Raw genomic sequence first — 18,447 nt, forward strand, 5'->3', positions numbered from 1 at the left:
TGTTTATTGTCAGCTATTGAAGGTGTGTTTCTTACAAATTTCTTAAGAGGTATTTATTACTGGGTATGTCCCATATATTTCCGACATACTCATATGGTATATTTCTCTATATTGCCACTTCCATCGAAAAAGAGAAGGGTAGATATGTGGGAACACCACCACCTAAAAATTCCCCTCCAAGCCACTCACCATCCTGACTTGGAAATGTATTGCCATTCCTTCACTATCACTGGGTCAAAATCCTGGAATTCCCTGCATAAGGACATTGTGGGTCTTACTACAGCACATGGTGGATCAAGAAGGCAGCTCACCAGCACCTTCTCAAGAGGCAACTAGAAATCGCTAATAAATACTGGCCCAGAGAGCAGTGTCCTATCAATGAATAAAATAGAGTATAACTTCCGTGTATGCTTTAGGGTGGACATATTACAGTATGTATGTAACTTACTGTCTATGGTTATTGTACAACATGTGTGTATTTGTATGTTTCGTGTGTGTGTCACAGAATTGCTACCCTTCTCCTTGTTAAAACCTCTATTACAATCTCACCCGACCAAGGATTTTGTCAGTTTCTAAATAAATCCCACACAGCTACATGCAGAACCTCTCAAGGTCAGAAAACTAGACAAAGTGCACATGGCCTTGATAATCTATACCTAGCGATCTCCCAGATGAAGCAATGTCAACAACAGATTATGTTTCAGAGCACGGTGCGATGCAGTGTGTTGCATCTGTGCACTAGGTGTTTTTCCAGCATCTGTGCACTAGGTGTTTTTCCAGTGACCACATTATACCTTTACATATCCAATTTGCTCTCAGAAGTGTAAAGCATCTTTAATTCCTGAGGGCACTAGGACGTTTTTGGTGGGGAGAGGCACCTGAATTCAGTTAGGAATTGTTTTGGTTCTTGGCTCTGCCTCCTGAAGATACCCCCGTGTCCCACGAGTGAATTTTTAAAAAGAAAAGTAACATCAACTCCTGGTAAAATGCTGGGACTGGTTACTGTGAATACAACATTAACTGGACAGTTATCAACATGGAGATAGATGGGGTTTCACATTGCCTGATCAGCCAATGTGGCTTCTTTGAGGAAGTGCCAACCTATGTAAGCAATAGAGACCCCAACCATGGTGGCTGCTACGACATCCTATAGGAGAGCCAGTGGTGTAATGGTAACATCACTGGGCTGTTAACCCAGGTTCCTAGATTATTGTTCTGGGTTTACGTATCATCATGGAAGAATTCAATAAAAGTCCTAGTCTAATGATAACCATGTAGCTACTGTTAATGTCATAAAAGCCCATCTGTTTCACTGATGTCCTTCAGGGACAGAGATCAGCCATTTCTAGCTGGTCTGGCTTACCTCCTGGATAATATAGATTAGAATGGTGCTGGAAAAGCACAGCAGTTCCGGCAGCATCCGAGGAGCAGTAAAATCGACGGTTTGGGCAAAAGCCCTTCATCAGGAATACAGGCAGAGAGCCTGAAGGGTGGAGAGATAAATGAGAGGAGGGTGAGGGTGGGGAGAAAGTAGTGCTCTCCACCCTTCAGGCTCTCTGCCTGTATTCCTGATGAAGGGCTTTTGCCCAAACCGTTGATTTTACTGCTGCTCGGATGCTGCCTGAACTGCTGTACTTTTCCAGCACCATTCTAATCTAGACTCTGGTTTCCAGCGTCTGCAGTCATTGCTTTTACCTCCGGGATAATATAAACAGGCTGATCAGTGGCAAATGAAATTCAAACACACACATTGATAGTTGATGAGAAACACTGAGCAAGGAAGGGCAGGAAGTGATCAAATGGTGCAAAAAATCAGGGACCTCGCGGGAATCCAGCTTACACTGATCAGAAAATATAATTCTATGGGAAACAAGATGTTGGAAAGGTGTGACTTTTTAGAATCCCTACACTGTGGAAGCAGGATATTCAGCCCATCAAGTCTGCACTGACCTTCCAAACAGCATCCCACCTGGACCCACCCTCTTACCCAGTAACCTTTCATGTACAATGGCTAACCCACCGAGACTGCACATCCCCGAACACTTGGCAATTTAGCATAGCCAATTCACCTAACCTGCAGATCTTTGGAATGTTGGAGGAAACCAGAGCACCTAGAGGAAACCTCATGTGGACACAACCGCATCCGACACAATTAGGGAGCACACTAAATTCAGCCCTACCTTCACAATCCAATTAGGGTCACATAGGAGTGTCATTACATCCCATCTCCCAGTTTCTTAAAAATGACATTCATCAGGTGAGGTTTGGATCTAAGGAAGGTTTTGCCTCTTGTCTAACAGAATGTTACCAAGGGGTGATTGTAGAGGGAATGAGGTAGGGGTGAGGAGTGTGATGCGATGGCAAGGGACTGGGGCTTGTCCTTGTGACCCAGACATGGTAATATAGCAAGGTACCATCAGGGGAGTGGGTGAAAAGGGAGCCATGCACCAGCCTTGAGGGCAAAGTCCATCATAGTAGTTGTCTCACCTCATGTGTCCAAGGGAGGCAGCTGCCGGCCAACATTCAGGGCAGGGGGGTGGAGTTTGAATCAGGCCGGGTCTAGCTGAGGATCACCAGGTCAGTGCCTCTTGACATGGGAACTGATACCTTGGGCTGGAGATCAGATGCTGCTGGGAAACCTTTACTCGCAGGAGGTCAGACTGTTGTGGGAGGAGGCCATGGGAGGGATTCCAGCTGTGGCCCACAGTGGGGTCATGAACTCCCAATCGTCACGTCCTGCTGATCTAGGAATGAAAGCTCTGGTCAACAGAGCTGGCAATTTTCTTCAAACTCTTCATGATTTGGATTTGAACTAGGTCTCATCCACCCAATCACTAACCATAGTCATTGGAGGAGCACAGCAAAGTGGAGAGATCCTTCAGAAGGGCAAACATGTCAATCTGATTCTCAACAAATGCTGCCAGTTGGGCTGTCAGAACAGATGCTTTGGGTCCATCATGCAATCCAGGTTCAATTGACTGTTTTTTTGGCCATTCTGGCTTCCCTGGAACAGCCAGCTACATTTGTAAACTGGAAGAAGTTTTCATTTCACAAATGTTCTAGTTATCCATGATTGAAGTGATGGTGCATGCCCCCTTCCGAGTGGTTCTTGTCATACATACATCTGAAGAAACTCCCAGCTGCCACAGCAACCTGTGGCCTTTGGCCAAGCACGGGGTTGGATCCGAGATGACAAGGGCTATCCCCTGAGGACGTGGATCATGTCAGCACCTTCCAAGAGATCTCTGACACAGCCCTCTGCTCAACAGCAGCAGTCGTAGTGCTCAAAAACATGTTTGCAATTCCTTGTCTAGTAGAACCTTATAGTATGTGACAGAGGGTGCCCAGGAGTGTCACCACCCTGCTTCTACTTTAACAATGAGCAAAGGGGAGAAGAATTGTTAATTGAGGTCATGGAGGAGCTACCTAAATTCTCACCTGAGGCTTAATGGGAGAAATATGAGGAGGTGGTGGGGACAGAGGTCTTGTGGCAGCCCTATAGAACCTGAAGTCACACTTTATGGATATGGGGTTGGGGAGGGGGAGGGGTGGGGGGGGGGTGGGGAGGATATTTAGGACTGAGATGAGGAGAATGTTTTTCACCCAGAGTGTGGTCAGCCTGTGGAATTCATTATCACAGAAAGCAAAAACATTGAATGTTTTCAGAAGAAGATAGATAAAGTTCTTAAGGCTAAAGATCAAAGAGTATTTGGAGAAAGCAGAAACACGTTGAGTTGATGATCAGCCATGATCATTTTTGAATGGCAGAGCGGGCTTGAAGGGCCAAACAGCCTACTGCTCCTATTTTCTTAGCTCCCCTCCTGTGGGGAGGTGTGGCATGTCCTAGCAGGAGGTAACCGCATTTTCAAGCATTTTGAGGATGGGTGATGCACGTACTATTATCATTTCCTCACCTGGTCTGGTTGAGCACCCACCCGGACCAGTCTCGATCTGGACTTACCCCACTCCACATGGCCTCTGCCCACTCAAGGTCAAGGCCAGTGGGCCATTCTCACTCAGAACGAAAAGAGTTGACTCCTCCACTCCCCAACCTGAGACTGAACAGGCTTTCCACTGACACTGAAGACGATGAAGATACCATGAGACACCTCTTTGTGCCTTGTTCACATTGTCAAAGCCTGAGCATTGCACAACAGACGGGGGCATGTGTACCCATTGTCCTATTTGTTACTGGGTGTGATGTGTGTTCAATGACTCCTACAAACAGCGTACCGTAGGCAGAGGAAGAGGTCACATGATTACAGCCAATGTACATTAGATACCATTGAATTTCTGCAGAGATCCCCCTATTTCTGCAAAGGTACCCCTTTGCAATAAAATAAAATACATTTACAGGTTATGCAGGTTACTCAATTATTACACAATTAAAAAACAGTTATAGTTTATTAACAAAACTGTGTTAACTTATAGTCAGTATCTTCACATGCATAATCGTTAAATTATGCAAGACTCACAGCAGTATGAGTGTTCATTGTCTTTGGCTGTTCATCTGATACGTGTTTGTTCATTGGGTGATGTTTCTTTTCCAGCCAGGGCTGTTCCTGTGGTTATTGTGTTTGCTGATCCACTTCTGTTGCTGGTGGACAGTGGTCTATTGGGATACATGGCCATTCAATACTCTGTGCAGATGGTGAAACCACTTCATCAGCTGTCTAGGTGTAGGACAGTCTCTCTAGCTATACGTATATTTCCATGGATCTGATGATATATCTAGTAATTTATTTTCACAATGTACATCTGAGGTAACAATTACTTGGCATAGGTCCCAAGTTGCCATGTGGACTGACCTTTGTTGAAATTTGAACTCTGACAGCTTAGCCAATGCTCAACTCTGGCACTGAGCTGGCAATTTTATCAAAGTGAAATACAACTTTCTATTGGTTCACTTTGATTTTTGCCTGTTACTACTTCTGGCGTCAAGCGGTTTTTGTTATTGGAAGTGTAGTTTAGTTGCTAGTGGGATGTTAATCTTTGTACTGAACTGTTTTCCATGCCTTCTGGTGTTTCTCCACTCAAGGATTGCTTTGTAGACATCTGTGAGAGATTTGCTCAATTTCTTTATGATTTCTTTGCTGCCTCAGCTTTTCCACTTAAAAAGAGATAGTGTGGACATATGTAAGGGTATTGCATTTCCTAATGCTTCATGAAGGGGCAGAATTCTTTATTTGTGAACTAAGGGGAACTGTTGCTGTTCACAATGTCAGGAACCGTCTGATCCCTGTAGTGGTCATTGAAGTCCACTCCCAACAGTTGACCATGGGGCTCTTGTAGCACAGTGGTATTATCCCTACCACTGAGCCAGGGTTCAAGTCCCACCTGCTCCAGAGATACCTTGTAACTTACCTCAACAGGTTGCTGAAAAATCAAGTAGTGAACAATGTGAAGATAATTAGCTCTTACAAGAGTGGAGAGGTCTACTGGGACTTCCATCCAGTCTGTCTCGGATGCGATAAGTCAGAAGCAGCTCCTCAGAGTATTTAACCTGCTAGTTGACAAGTTCAATGTACTGTACCATTGCAGTGCTGTCACACCTGTTGGTCACTGCCACCTCAGGTACAGCTCTCACCTTATCAGGATCTAGACAAAGTCGTTTAGCTGTCAGTACATTATCTATGTACTTGACTGCAGGCATCTTCAATTGTTCAGCTTCAGGAATATCTGGCAAATTCTCGCTGGCAGTTGCACTGAATTCTAATAGGACCATAAGACATAGGAGTGGAAATAAGGCCATTCGGCCCATTGAGTCCACTCCGCCATTCAATCATGGCTGATGGGCATTTCAACTCCACTTACCCACATTCTCCCCGTAGCCCTTAATTCCTTGTGACATCAAGAATTTATCAATCTCTGCCTTGAAGACATTCAACATCCCAGCCTCCACTGCACTCCGCGGCAATGAATTCCACAGGCCCACCACTCTCTGGCTGAAGAGAAGAAATGTCTCCGCATTTCTGTTCTGAATTTACCCCCTCTAATTCTAAGGTTGTGTCCACGGGGTCCTAGTCTCTTCGCCTAACGGAAACAATTTCCAAGCCATTATTGGTCTGCGATGGCTTCTTCCATCATACCTCCACGTGCCTAAACCAACACATCATCCACAATCACTTCCACTTCAGGTCACTAACTATCTCATGCTGTCTGTGTTTGCACTCTTCTGGAGCAGTGGAAATGTCAAATATCATGTGCAACCATCTGCACCTCTTGAAAAGCATCCCAGAATGTCGTCAGAAAACTGCTGCTTCTATTCTGCTTCACTTGCCAGTCACCGTCCTTCACATCAAGGGGAGTGAAAATCTGTGCCTTGCAAATTGGGACAACATTTCTTCAATCTTTGGTTCAGGGAACTGAAAACATTATTGAGATCCTTTTGGATTGATGCCTACCCTCTGATTTCTAGGATTTTTTCACTGCTCCCATGCTGCTAATTCAGTATAAGGGAGCTGTCACTCTTGTGATCACTTCTTGTTTTTTCCAGCCCTTCTGTGTTGCCTTGAAGGCTAGACTTCAGAGCAGCTGGAACTCTGCCGAATTGATCTCCTACTCTTACCCACTCCCAGTTAATATTCACCAGGAAAACTTCCAAAAGCTATAAAACCACTCTTATAACCTTTTTGGAAATGTTCAGTAGCTAATGGTTTGCAAAACACTGCAAATCTCTTACGATACATATCAGCCCAATCTGAAGGATGACTTAAGCTGAGTTGAATTTGCTCATAGAGTGTGGTATTGGAAAAAGCACAGCAGGTCAGGCAGCATCTGAGGAGGTGGAGAGTCAATGTATCGGCAGGACCCTTCATCAGTCCTGCCCGAAACGTGGCTCTCCTGCTCCTCTGATGCTGCATGATCTGATGTGCTTTTTCAAGCGCCACACTCTATCTTTTCTGACTCTCCAGCATCTGCACTATCTCCTAGTTGCTGCAAACCATCCAGAACTCCAGATCTTCATTCTTCACATCACAGTGGGTTCTCATCTTAACTTGGCCCCTTAGCATGAATATCATTCCGCAAACTCAATCTTAATCTCGAGGGCTTCATTTTACACAGGTGTACAAAGACATGAAACTCATGTCAATCAGACACTTCATGTCCACTTGGTATGCTACTTCTGCATTCGTAAGTCTAACATTCAGAATCTACACATCATCCTTAGAGTCATAGAGTCATAGAGATGTACAGCATGGAAACAGACCCTTCGGTCCAACTAGCCATTTGGATACAGAACTGGCTCAAAGGTAGAAGACAGAGGGTGGTGGTGGAGGGTTGTTTTTCAGACTGGAGGCCTGTGACCAGTGGAGTGCCACAAGGATCAGTGCTGGGTCCTCCACTTTTTATCATTTACATAAATGATTTGGATGCGAGCATAAGAGGTACAGTTAGTTAGTTTGCAGATGACACCAAAATTGGCGGTGTAGTGGACAGCAAAGAGGCTTACCTCAGATTACAACAGGATCTGGACCAGATGGGCCAATGGGCTGAGAAGTGGCAGACAGAGTTTAATTTAGATAAATGCGAGGTGCTGCATTTTGGGAAAGCTAATCTTAGCAGGACTTTTACACTTAGTGGTAAGGTCCTCAGGAGTGTTGCTGAACAAAAGACCTTGGAGTGCAGGTCCATAGCTCCTTGAAAGTGGAGTCACAGGTAGATAGGATAGTGAAGAAGACATTTGATATGCTTTCCTTTATTGGTCAGAGTATTGAGTACAGGAGTTGGGAGGTCATGTTGCGGCTGTACAGGACATTGGTTAGGGCACTGTTGGAATATTGCGTGCAAGTCTGGTTTCCTTCCTATCAGAAGGATGTTGTGAAATTTGGAAGGGTTCAGAAAAGATTTACAAGGATGTTGCCAGGGTTGGAGGATTTGAGCTATAGGGAGAGGCTGAACAGGCTGGGGCTCTTTTCCCTGGAGTATCGGAGGCTGAGGGGTGACCTAATAGAGGTTTATAAAATCATGAGGGACGTGGATAGAATAAATAAATTCCCTGGGGTGGGGGAGTCCAGAACTAGAGGGCATAGGTTTAGGGTGAGAGGGGAAAGATATAAAAGAGATGTAAGGGGCAACTTTTTCACTCAGAGGGTGGTACGTGTATGGAATGAGCTGCCAGAGGAAGTGGTGGAGACTAGTACAATTGCAACATTTAAAAGGCATTTGGATGGGTATATGAATAGGAAGGGTTTGGAGGGATATGGGCTGGGTGCTGGCAAGTGGGACTAGATTGGGTTGGGATATCTGGTCGGCATGGACAAGTTTGACTGAAGGGTCTGTTGCTGTGCTTGTACGTCTCTATGACTCTATGATATTCTGTCTCTGACGAGCTCATCTTTCGGTTGTCCAAACTCTCAGACTCCGGGTAGATATATCGGTGTGTGGTCACGCGACATGTTGCCTTTCATTACAAGGAGATTTGAGTACAGAAGTAAAGATGTTGTTCTGCAGTTGTAGTTGTTCAACCATCTGATGAAGGAGCAGTGCTCCGAAAGCTAATGCTTCCAAATAAACCTGTTGGACTATAACTTGGTGTTGTGTGATTTTTAACTTTGTACACCCCAGTCCAACACCGGCATCTCCAAATCATATTTATGGAAGTTAAAAATCACACAACACCAGGTTATAGTCCAACAGGTTTAATTGGTCTAACAGGTCTACGGAAGGATATGCTTGTCAGAGAGAGAGAGAGAGAGCAATGGAGGTTCACCAGATAAATCCCTAGAATGGTAGGATTTTAATTTTTTTAAATTAGATTAGATTCTCCACAGGATTGTTTTATGAATAGACATTGAGGAAACTAGGCCAGTATTCTTCAGAGTTTCAAAGAATGAAGTGGCTACCTTGAAAGTTACAAAATGCCTACAGGGCATCACTGAAGATATAGATTCATTCATTCATTCATTGGACTGGATGTGGGAACTCACACGTTCCTCATGGTTCCTGCTGAAAGACCTATTTGTCCTCCCCTCCGCCAGGGGGCGCTGCGAGGCTCTCCCCATTTCCGGAGGATGCACTGTAACTCCACCTCCCCCCAACACCGGGAAGCGGGCGCGGGCGCGGTCGCGGTCGCGGTCATGCATCCTCCCCTCCGCCGAGCGGCGCTGTTGACGGCGGTCCGGTTTAGTTTATCCCCGCCCCCCCTCCTTCTTCTCTGACGCCATCAGCGCGCGCCGCCCAGCCTGGGCCCCGGTTGCCGGGTGACAGCGGGAGTGTGGCGACATGGCGCTGTTCACCATCAACAGGTGGGAGCTGGGTGTCTGAGACTGAGGGAGGACAAGGAGGGGTTAGAGTGAGGGAGGAGAGGGAGTTAGAGTGAGGGGGGGGAGGGAGTTAGAGTTAGGAGCACGTCTAGTGCAATCCTACTTGCAGCGTGACATCCACATTCTGGTGGGTTGGAAATGTCAAGTTTCCAGCCTCTCCACGTGAGCATTTAATAATAGATATTTTTAATTTATCGGGTGCAAGTTATGTTGAATCGAGGAGGTTTTCGAGTTTATTTCAGTTTAATAAGTTAAGCTGTTAAAGCATGAGATGGAGTAATGTTGTGACCACCTTCTAACACAATGCACATTAGTAGCTGTGGTCCATTCAGTGGAGTTAATGAGTACTATGAAAGAGAAAGTTAAATTAACAGGAAGAGAAAGATGGCAAGGGATGCGACCAGAAAGAAAAATTGTGACCATGTGGCAGGCCTCATAGTATACCAGTTTGCTTTACTCTGTCCTCCGCTGGTTGTTTAATGATAACAGTATACTGCCTTATTATGAATCTCCTGACATTAACCATATCAACTATTGCCTCAACACTTCTTGATGTGCGTGGTTTTTCCTAGTTTCTCTGGGAATTTAATAGAGTCATCGATAAATGTTGAATCGCAGGTAACTGATTCTCAACTCCAGCAGTGCTGGGCTTGAACAAATAATATTTCCAATCATCTTTCTCTTGAATCTTAGGTACCTCTGTGATGATGAACCTGCCAATAGTCCGCATGATGAGTCCCGATCCCAAACTTTGCTGCAGAAGCTTCGTCGAGAGGCCAAGGCCAGACAGCAACAGCTGGAGGTTAAGAGAGGTCCCATGGATGAAGAGGGGCCGAAGAACCAAAGGGAAGATGAGAATAGAGGAAGGAAGGGCAAAAAGAGGAAAAGAGAAGCTGAAGAAGAGGCTACAATTTCAGAGAAAAGCAGAAAGAAAGCAAGGCACCTGTCAAATGAATCTGAAGACAGCAGCAAAAATGGGAGACATGTTGGTTCCCAAGTGCTCAAATCAGAGAAGGGCAGTGCAGGCGTAAGTGCTAAGCAGTTACATAACAAAAAAGTGAAGAGGAATAACACTGGAGTGGAGAGAAAACGCAAACATCAAGATCAAAGCACAAACAATACAGGTACAGCGTTTGCCTCTTGAACCTTTGGCCAATGCATGGCCTTTGTTTCCTGGATCTTGCTCAGCAGGGGCTAGTGGGCTGAGGAATGACAAATGGGAATTTAATTTAGATAATTGTGAGGTGTTTTGGTAAGACAAACCAGGGCTGGACTTATACAGTTAATGGTAGCATCCTGGAGCATGTTGTTGGACAGGGACCTGGAGTGTAGATACACAGTTCCTTGAGATTGATGTCACAGGTAGACAGGGTGGTGGAGAAGGCATTTGGCATGCTTGCATTCATCAGTCAGAGGAATGAGTACAAGAGTTGAGGTATTACGTTACGGCTGTACAAGACATTGGCAAGGCCACATTTGGATACTACATACAATTTTGGTTGTCCTGAAATAGGAAGGATGTTGTTAAGCTGGAAAGGGTGTTTAAAAAAAAAATTACAGGAATGTTACTGAGACTGGAGGATTTGAGATAAAAGGGTGGTCATGGATGAATATTAAGCTGAGAATAACTTTGTTAGAATTTTTTTGAAAATTTAATCAATTGTGTGGATGAGGGAACTTCAGTTGATGTAGTTGATGTGGATTTTAGCAAAGCTTTTGACAAGGTCCCACATGGGAGACTGATTGAGAAGGTTGAAGCACATGGAAATGAGGGAAACTTGCTGAGATGGATCAGAAACTGGGTTAGTTGTAGGACACAAAGGGTAGCGGTGGAAGGCTGTTGGAGTGATTGGAGGCTGGTGTCCATCAGTGTACAAGGATTAGTACACCGGAAGCGGCAGGGACAGGCCACTGTAAATGCCGGAGGAAACACCACAGAAGCGCTTCACAGGAGGCTCCCAAGCACTGAGGATGTCACCTAGACAGGGGACGAAACGTTTGCAACAAAAACTTCCAGCTTGGCGAACAGAACCACAGCAACAAGGATTAGTTCTTGAACAGTTATTGTTTGTTAGATACGCAAAAGATAAAGATGAACATGTGTGGGGAATGTTAAGCAAATTTGAATACAATACCAAGATTGGTAAAGTGACAGTGAAGGAGATGGTTGTAGGTTGCAGGAAGATATATATGGATTGGTCCAATGGGCAGACCAGTGGCAGATGGTATTGAACCCTGATAAGTGCAAAGTGATCCATTTTAGAAGAAGAAACAAAGTGAGGGCATATTTAATGAATGGCAGAACACTGGATAGCTTAAAGGAACCGAGGGATCTTGGGGTAATTATTCACGGATCCCTGAAGTCGGCAGAACGTGGGGAAAGGATAGTTAAGAAGGCTTATGGGACACTTGCTTTCATCAGTGGTGGCACAAAGTGTAAGAGCAAGGAGGTAATGTTGGAGTTGTACAGTGAGTTGGTCAGGCAACAGCTGGAGTACTGTGTGCACTTCTAGTCACCTCACTACAGGAAGGACGTGATAACACTAGAGGGGGTACATAGGTTGTCTGGGATGGAGAAACTGAGCTATAAGGAGAGGCTTGGATTGTTTTCTTTTGAGCAAAGAAGGTTGAGGGGGTCATGGTTGAGGTCTATAAGATTAGGAGGGGTATGGATAGGGTGAATAGAGAGCAGCTGTTCCCCTTGGTTGAGGGGTCAATCACGAGAGGGCATAGTGTTAGGATAAGGTGCAGGAGATTCAGAGGAGATTTGGGAAAAACCTTTTTCACTGGGTGTGGTGGGAATCTGGAATGCACTGCCTGGGAAGGTAGTGGATGCCAAAAAGCTTATAGCTTTTAAACATATCTGGATGAGTACTTCAGATATCACAACAGTCAAGGATGTGGGACAAGTGCATGAAATTGGGATTAGCTCACCTTAAGTGGTAGTTATTGTCGGTGCAGACCCGATGGACTGAAGGGCCTTTTCTGCACTGTACGAATCTGAGAGCTTGAATAAAGTCACAGAAATGTACAGCATGGAAACAGACCCTTCAGTCCACCTCGTCCATACCAACCAGATATTCTAAATTAATTTAGTCCCATTTGGCAGCACTTGGCCCACATCCCTCGAAACCCTTCCTATTCATGTACCCGTCCAGATGCCTTTTAAATGTTGTAGTTGTACTGGCCTCCATCACTTCCTCTGGCAGCTAGTTCCTTGCACTCACCATCCTCTGTGTGGAAACATTGTCTCTCAGGTCCCTTTTATATCTTATCCCTTTCACCTTAAACCTATGCCGTCTAGGTCTGGACTCCCCCTCCATGGAGAAAAGACCTTGGCTGGGACTTTGTTCCCTGGAGCGTAAGGGGCTAAGGCGTTTATGAAATCATGAGGGGCATGAATAAGGTGAACTGACAAGATTTTTCTCTCCAGTGTAGGGAGTCTAAAACTAGAGGGGCATAGGTTTATAGGTGAGGGGGAAAGATTTAAAGGGGATCTGAAGGGCAACTTTTTCACCAAGAAGATGAAGCATACGTGAAATGTACTGCCAAATTAGATTAGATTCCCTAGTGTTTTGAAACAGGCCATTTGGCCCAACAAGTTCACACCGACCCTCCAAACAGTAACCCACCCAGACCCATTTCCCTCTAACTAACGCACCTAAAACTATGGGACAATTTAGCATGACCCATCCACCTGACCTGCACATTTTTGGATTGTGAGAGGAAACCGGAGCACCCGGAGGAAACCCACGCAGACACGGGGAGAACGTGCAAACTCCACTCAGACAGTTGCCTGAGGCTGGAATCAAACCCGGGTCCCTGGTGCTGTGAGGCAGCAGTGTTAACCACTGAACCACCATGCTGCTCCAAATTGGGGAGATGTTGAATGTGGAAGATTCAGTTTTGAGAAGAGGAAGGTATTTTCCTGGTGTATTGGTCAATATTCAAATATCAACCAACTTGTAATTTCATCCTGTCGCTGTGCATGGGATGTTAGCATAAAAAGTGCAATTATATTTTTCAATGTAAAATTCTGTGTAGTCTTAAAATTGACATTTGTTGTATGACACTTCAAATAGTTTTAGTATGATGAGGTGCTGGTGTCACTATTAATCAAACATTACTTTCTTGCCAAAAATATCTTACAGAGACATCCAACGAAACTAATAATGATCAGGCGAGACCGAACGGAGATCTGGAAAAACCAGAGCAGACCGAAGCGAAGGAGAAAAGTGATCAGGATGAGAACCATACGTCAACTGATTCCAAATCCAGCCTGATCATTCTTGGAGGGTTTCAGAAGAAAACGATTCAGAAGGTTAGTATTCTTCAAAAACAAAACTAGGATCACTAGAAGACCCCTCGAGAGGGGATTTTGACAGTGTTAGCCTGGAGTTCTTAGCTTTTTTTAAATGAATTTAGGGAATGTTGGTGTCACTGATACGGTTAACTTTTATTGCTTACCCTTAGTTATCCTCGAGAAGGTGATGGTGAGTTGCTTTCTTGAACTGCTGCAGTCTACATGCTGTAGGTAGACCCACAATACTGTTAAGGAGGGAGTTCCATGATGTTGGCACAGCGACAATGATGGAATGGTGATAATCATGTGATCAGGGTCGTGAAAGCTACTGTCATGAGGCTGGGATTGAAGCATGTTATTTGGTTTCTGTAAAGGGAGTTTTACTTCTATTTAACACATGCTATATCTGCCCAAACATTTGACAGGATAGTGTAGAGGCAGCATTACTCTGTATCTAATCCTGAGTTGTTTATTCCTATATGGTGTATGGGTGCCACTGGCAATGCTATCTATCTCTAATTGGCCTTGAATTGAACAGCTTGTCAGGTCATCTCAGAGGGCAGTGAATAGTAAAGTATGTTGCTACGGGTTTGGAGTTACCAGGTAAGAATGGCAGACTTTTTTCTGTAAAGGAAATCAGTGAACCTGTTGGCTTTTTATGGCAATTGACAATGTTTACATGTTTGCCTTTAGAAAAGCTTTTAATTCCAGATTTAATTGAATTCAAGTTTCACTGTTTGCTGCGGTGGGATTAAAATCCATGGGCCCTGAACATTAATCTGGCCCTCTTGATGACCCATTCAGCTCAGGCTATTCAATATTTAGAATATTCTAATAGCTGGACTTGGTAGGGCGAGGGAAGGTAGCATTCATCAGAATTCAGTCAATTCCCTCCCCATTCATCCCTATCCAGGAAGGTTCACCATGTTAGCTTATTCTGTCTTGAACTATTTGGCTGGGTAGTATAGAGGGAAATCAATGGCTCAAACCTCGTAGCTTAACAATATGACAGACCTATTATATTGACCCATCAGGTGCTTAATATTTATAGATGATACTAGAGACTGAACTTTCTTGAATTTGAGACAAATGGCTAAGACTGGGATATAGTAAATAATGACTCAGGTGGGAGTTGTTTTATCTTTTTGCAGGTGCATCGAGTCTTGCCCCAGTGGCTTGCTAAGCCCATGCTGGTCAACAAGGACATTAAACAGAATCTAAACGCGATCGAAAATGTTCCAGGAATCCATGAGAAACTGCTTCAGAAACTTCGAACCAATGGTATCCATTCCTTCTTCCCAGGTATGTGCTCACCACACTTTAAGAAAGCTATCAAGGACTTACTGAAGGTGGAGAGAAGATGACAGAATTGGAGAATTTCCATTATGTGGGTGAATAAGGAACCAGAGATTATCATGTCTGGATTAGTGAAGGTTAAAGGGACATTTGGTATTTATAATAATGAGGAGTGCATAAGGATAAACTATTTCCACTCACAGGAGAACCTGGATTCAAGATAACTTGCAAAAGAGCCAATGTGAGTTTATGATTTAGAATGCACTACTTGAAAAAGTGGAGGACCTATGCGGTATGAAGTTGCAAGTGGGAAACTATGGAGCACACTGCAATCTGGGTCGTACCTGACTGTTGATTCTCATTTTTTGCTGCTTGGGCATTGAGTATCATCAGGGAATGGTACAGGAAGAGAAATTTGGCAGGAAAGACAAGTAAATCTCAAAGAATAGTGGCAAAAATGGAAATCTGTTTCCTTGGTGCCTTGGTTACACCACCAGCATTATGCCAATGTGGAATTAGTGATGAACAGATATCTCACTTGCATAATTTTTTCTGAATAAATGTACTGCTTGTTACAATTTTTTGTTCACTCATTGGATGAGCATCCCCTTTTAACATCCCTTCTAAGAGTAGTTAAAAAGGGAGTTCAGTGTTCCTATAGGTCTGGAGTCACATGGCAAAAGTGAGGAGCGATTCCTGACGAAGGGCTTTTGCCCAAAACGTAGATTTTCCTGCTCCTCGGATGCTGCCTAACCCGGTGTGCTTTTCCAGCACCACTCTAATCTAGTCTGGAGTCACATGTCAGCCAGGCTTGGTATGGAAGACAGGTTGCCTTCCCTGATGGTCATTACTGAGCCAGTGGGTTGCCATTGCTTTTCTTTCAATTTCGGATCTGTTTGAATTCAAAATTCACCATGTGCAATGATGGATTCGAACTCTTGTCCCAAAACCAATCATCTGGGATCTGGATTACTAGCCCAGTGACACTGCAATGACATCACCACCTCCGGATTAAAATGGTGGCATTTGTTGCCCATCCCTAATCACCCTTTGACCTTTTGTTCTGGAGTTGCACATAGGTAACATTGGGCAAGGATTACTTTCAGATTACTGGCAGATTACTTTCCCTAAAGGATATTAATGAACTGCTTGGGTTTTTACATCAGTCGACGATGGTTTCACGGTCACTGCTGCTGAGATTAGCTTTCACTCCAGATCTGATTTTGATAAACTCAATGAATCAAAATTCCATCAGCTGCCATGACATCCAGGGTATTAATCTGTGCGTCTGGATTACTAGTGCAGTGACATTAACACTACACCACTGTCTTATGCCTTCGGTTGTGATTTTTAGTTTATGCTAAATTAGCTAATGTCATTTGAGTCAATACAGTTGCTTTTGGTGCCCTTAGTCTATCCATGGTGGGGGGAGGAATTGAAGCAATCTGACCTGGTTGTGATGCACTCCATAGTTGAGCCTAACTTATTGAATGACCAACCTATTGTTTGGTGATGCACCCATCATTTATGGTGCCAGTATTTTTCACAGCATCCCAGGATTATTTTGGTGCAGGAGGCCAATCAGCCCATTGTATATGTACTAGCTGTCTTAGTGGCAATCTCCTTTCTTTACCCTGTAACTTCGCACATTGCTTCTCTTTAAATAACTATCTAATGCCTTCCTGAATGTCTCAGTTTAAAATGTCTCCACCACACTGCTTGGCAGTGCATTGTAAACCCAGATTATTCACTGTCTTTCTCACCTCACATGTCCTTTTTTTTTTTTACAAATGCTTTAAAACTGGAGCATGGTTCTTGGTCCATTTATGAGCAGGAATGGTTTCTCCCTATCCACTCTGGCCAGACCCTTGTAAACTTCTATTAAGTCTCCTCTTAGCCTTTTCATCTCCAAGGAAAATAATCCCAACTTGGAACCATTCTGCTAAACCTCTTCTGCACTTTCTCCAATGCATTCACATCCTTTCTTATGTGTGACACCTAGAACTATACACAAACTCCAGCTGAGATCTAACCAATGTCCTGTTTAAATTCAGCGTAACCTTTTAGCTCTTGTTCTCCGTGCCCTTACTTATGAAGCCAGAATACTCGGAGTAGTAGGGGGTGTGGAATGCACTGCCTGCAACAGTAGTAGACTTGTCAACTTTAAGGGCATTTAAATGGTCATTAGATAAACATATGGATGAAAATGGAATAGTATAGGATAGATGGGCTTCAAATTGGTTCCACAGATTGGCACAACATTGAGGGCCAAAAGGCCTGTATTGCGCTGTAATGTTCATGTTTTAATACTATCTGCTTTATTACCTGTCTTGTCACCTCTAATGGCTTATGCACAGGTGTCTTTTGAATGTTATACTGTATTTAATGTTGTCTCTCTTTGTACCCAAAGTGTGTCACCTAATATTTCTCTGTATTGAACTTCATCTGCCACTGCACAATGTGTCAATGTGTTTTTGAAGTTCTACACTGTCACGGTTTACAATTCTTCTCAGCTTAGTACCCCTGTCATAGAGTCATAGAGATGTACAGCACGGAAGCAGACCCTTCGGTCCAAATAGCCAATGCCAACCACTTATCCCAACCCAATCTAGTCCCACCTGCCAACACCTCTTCTCTATCCTATATACTTGCAATTCTACTTTCAAGGAACTATGAACCTGCAATCCAAGGTCTCTTTGTCCAGCAACACTCCTGAGGACCTTACCATAAACTGTATAAGTCCTGCTAAGATTTGCTTTCCCAAAATGCAGCACCTCGCATTTATCTAAATTAAACTCCATTTGCCACTTCTCAGCCCATTGGTCCACCTGATCAAGATCCTATTGTAATCTGAGGTAGCTTTCTTTGCTCTTCACTGCTCCAATTTTGGTGAGCCTTGTGGCCTCCACTGCTGTGTATTCCACTAAAGTCCTCCTGTCCCTAGTTGTAGGCTGATTTATATATCTATGCTAATCTTTTCCCAATAACATATCAATTGAAATGTGTGTTCCATCTTTTAGTTCCTCAATAACACGGATTCATATTTTCTTTTTTTGATCTTCCTTTGAGTCTTAAGTTGCTCCTAATTGTAACGTTGACCACGGTTTCTCACATTTTAATAATCCTCTGAGATTTCTGCACTCCTCCAATTGTAACCCCTCCTGTATCCCTGATTTCAGTGTTCTGCTAATGCTAGCTGTCAGGTGATGAAAGCCTATGAGTTCTGGGACTGCCTCCTCTATGAGAGGAGAATCCCTCTCCTCTTTGAAACTTTGCATCATAATATTTTTCTTTATTTCTCTCTCTCACACATGCACACAGACAGACAAATACACACGGTGTCTTTTTCTCTCTGCCTCTCTCTCTTTCACACACACACATACACATACACTCTCTCGCTCACCCTGTCTCTCTCTCTCTCAAATACACACACACACACACACACACTTTATCTCTCTCTCTCTCTCTCTCTCTCTGTAATGGTTCTTAAGGGTTAGCTCTTGGACTGATGATCAAACATACTGTCATTGTTTGTTCTTGTGTCTTATTTTGGGATGTTTTATTATGTTAAAGTGCTGTATA

The 18,447-nt window shown here is 43.9% G+C and overlaps 1 protein-coding gene across 1 annotated transcript in view; it reads left to right on the forward strand.

Annotated features, from left to right (window-relative positions):
• The first annotated feature begins 9,143 nt into the window (after positions 1–9,143).
• The window catches only part of ddx51 (DEAD (Asp-Glu-Ala-Asp) box polypeptide 51), a 57,952-nt gene continuing 48,648 nt past the window's right edge, over positions 9,144–18,447 (forward strand). The window contains exons 1-4 of the mRNA XM_043716131.1: positions 9,144–9,248; positions 9,960–10,390; positions 13,418–13,587; positions 14,721–14,871. Coding sequence (XP_043572066.1) covers positions 9,226–9,248; positions 9,960–10,390; positions 13,418–13,587; positions 14,721–14,871 — 775 coding nt within the window. The 5' untranslated portion in view covers positions 9,144–9,225. The remainder of the gene's footprint in view (positions 9,249–9,959; positions 10,391–13,417; positions 13,588–14,720; positions 14,872–18,447) is intronic.

The sequence above is a fragment of the Chiloscyllium plagiosum genome, chromosome 25, assembly GCF_004010195.1.
Source record: "Chiloscyllium plagiosum isolate BGI_BamShark_2017 chromosome 25, ASM401019v2, whole genome shotgun sequence".
In the NCBI taxonomy this organism is placed as follows: Eukaryota; Metazoa; Chordata; class Chondrichthyes; order Orectolobiformes; family Hemiscylliidae; genus Chiloscyllium; species Chiloscyllium plagiosum.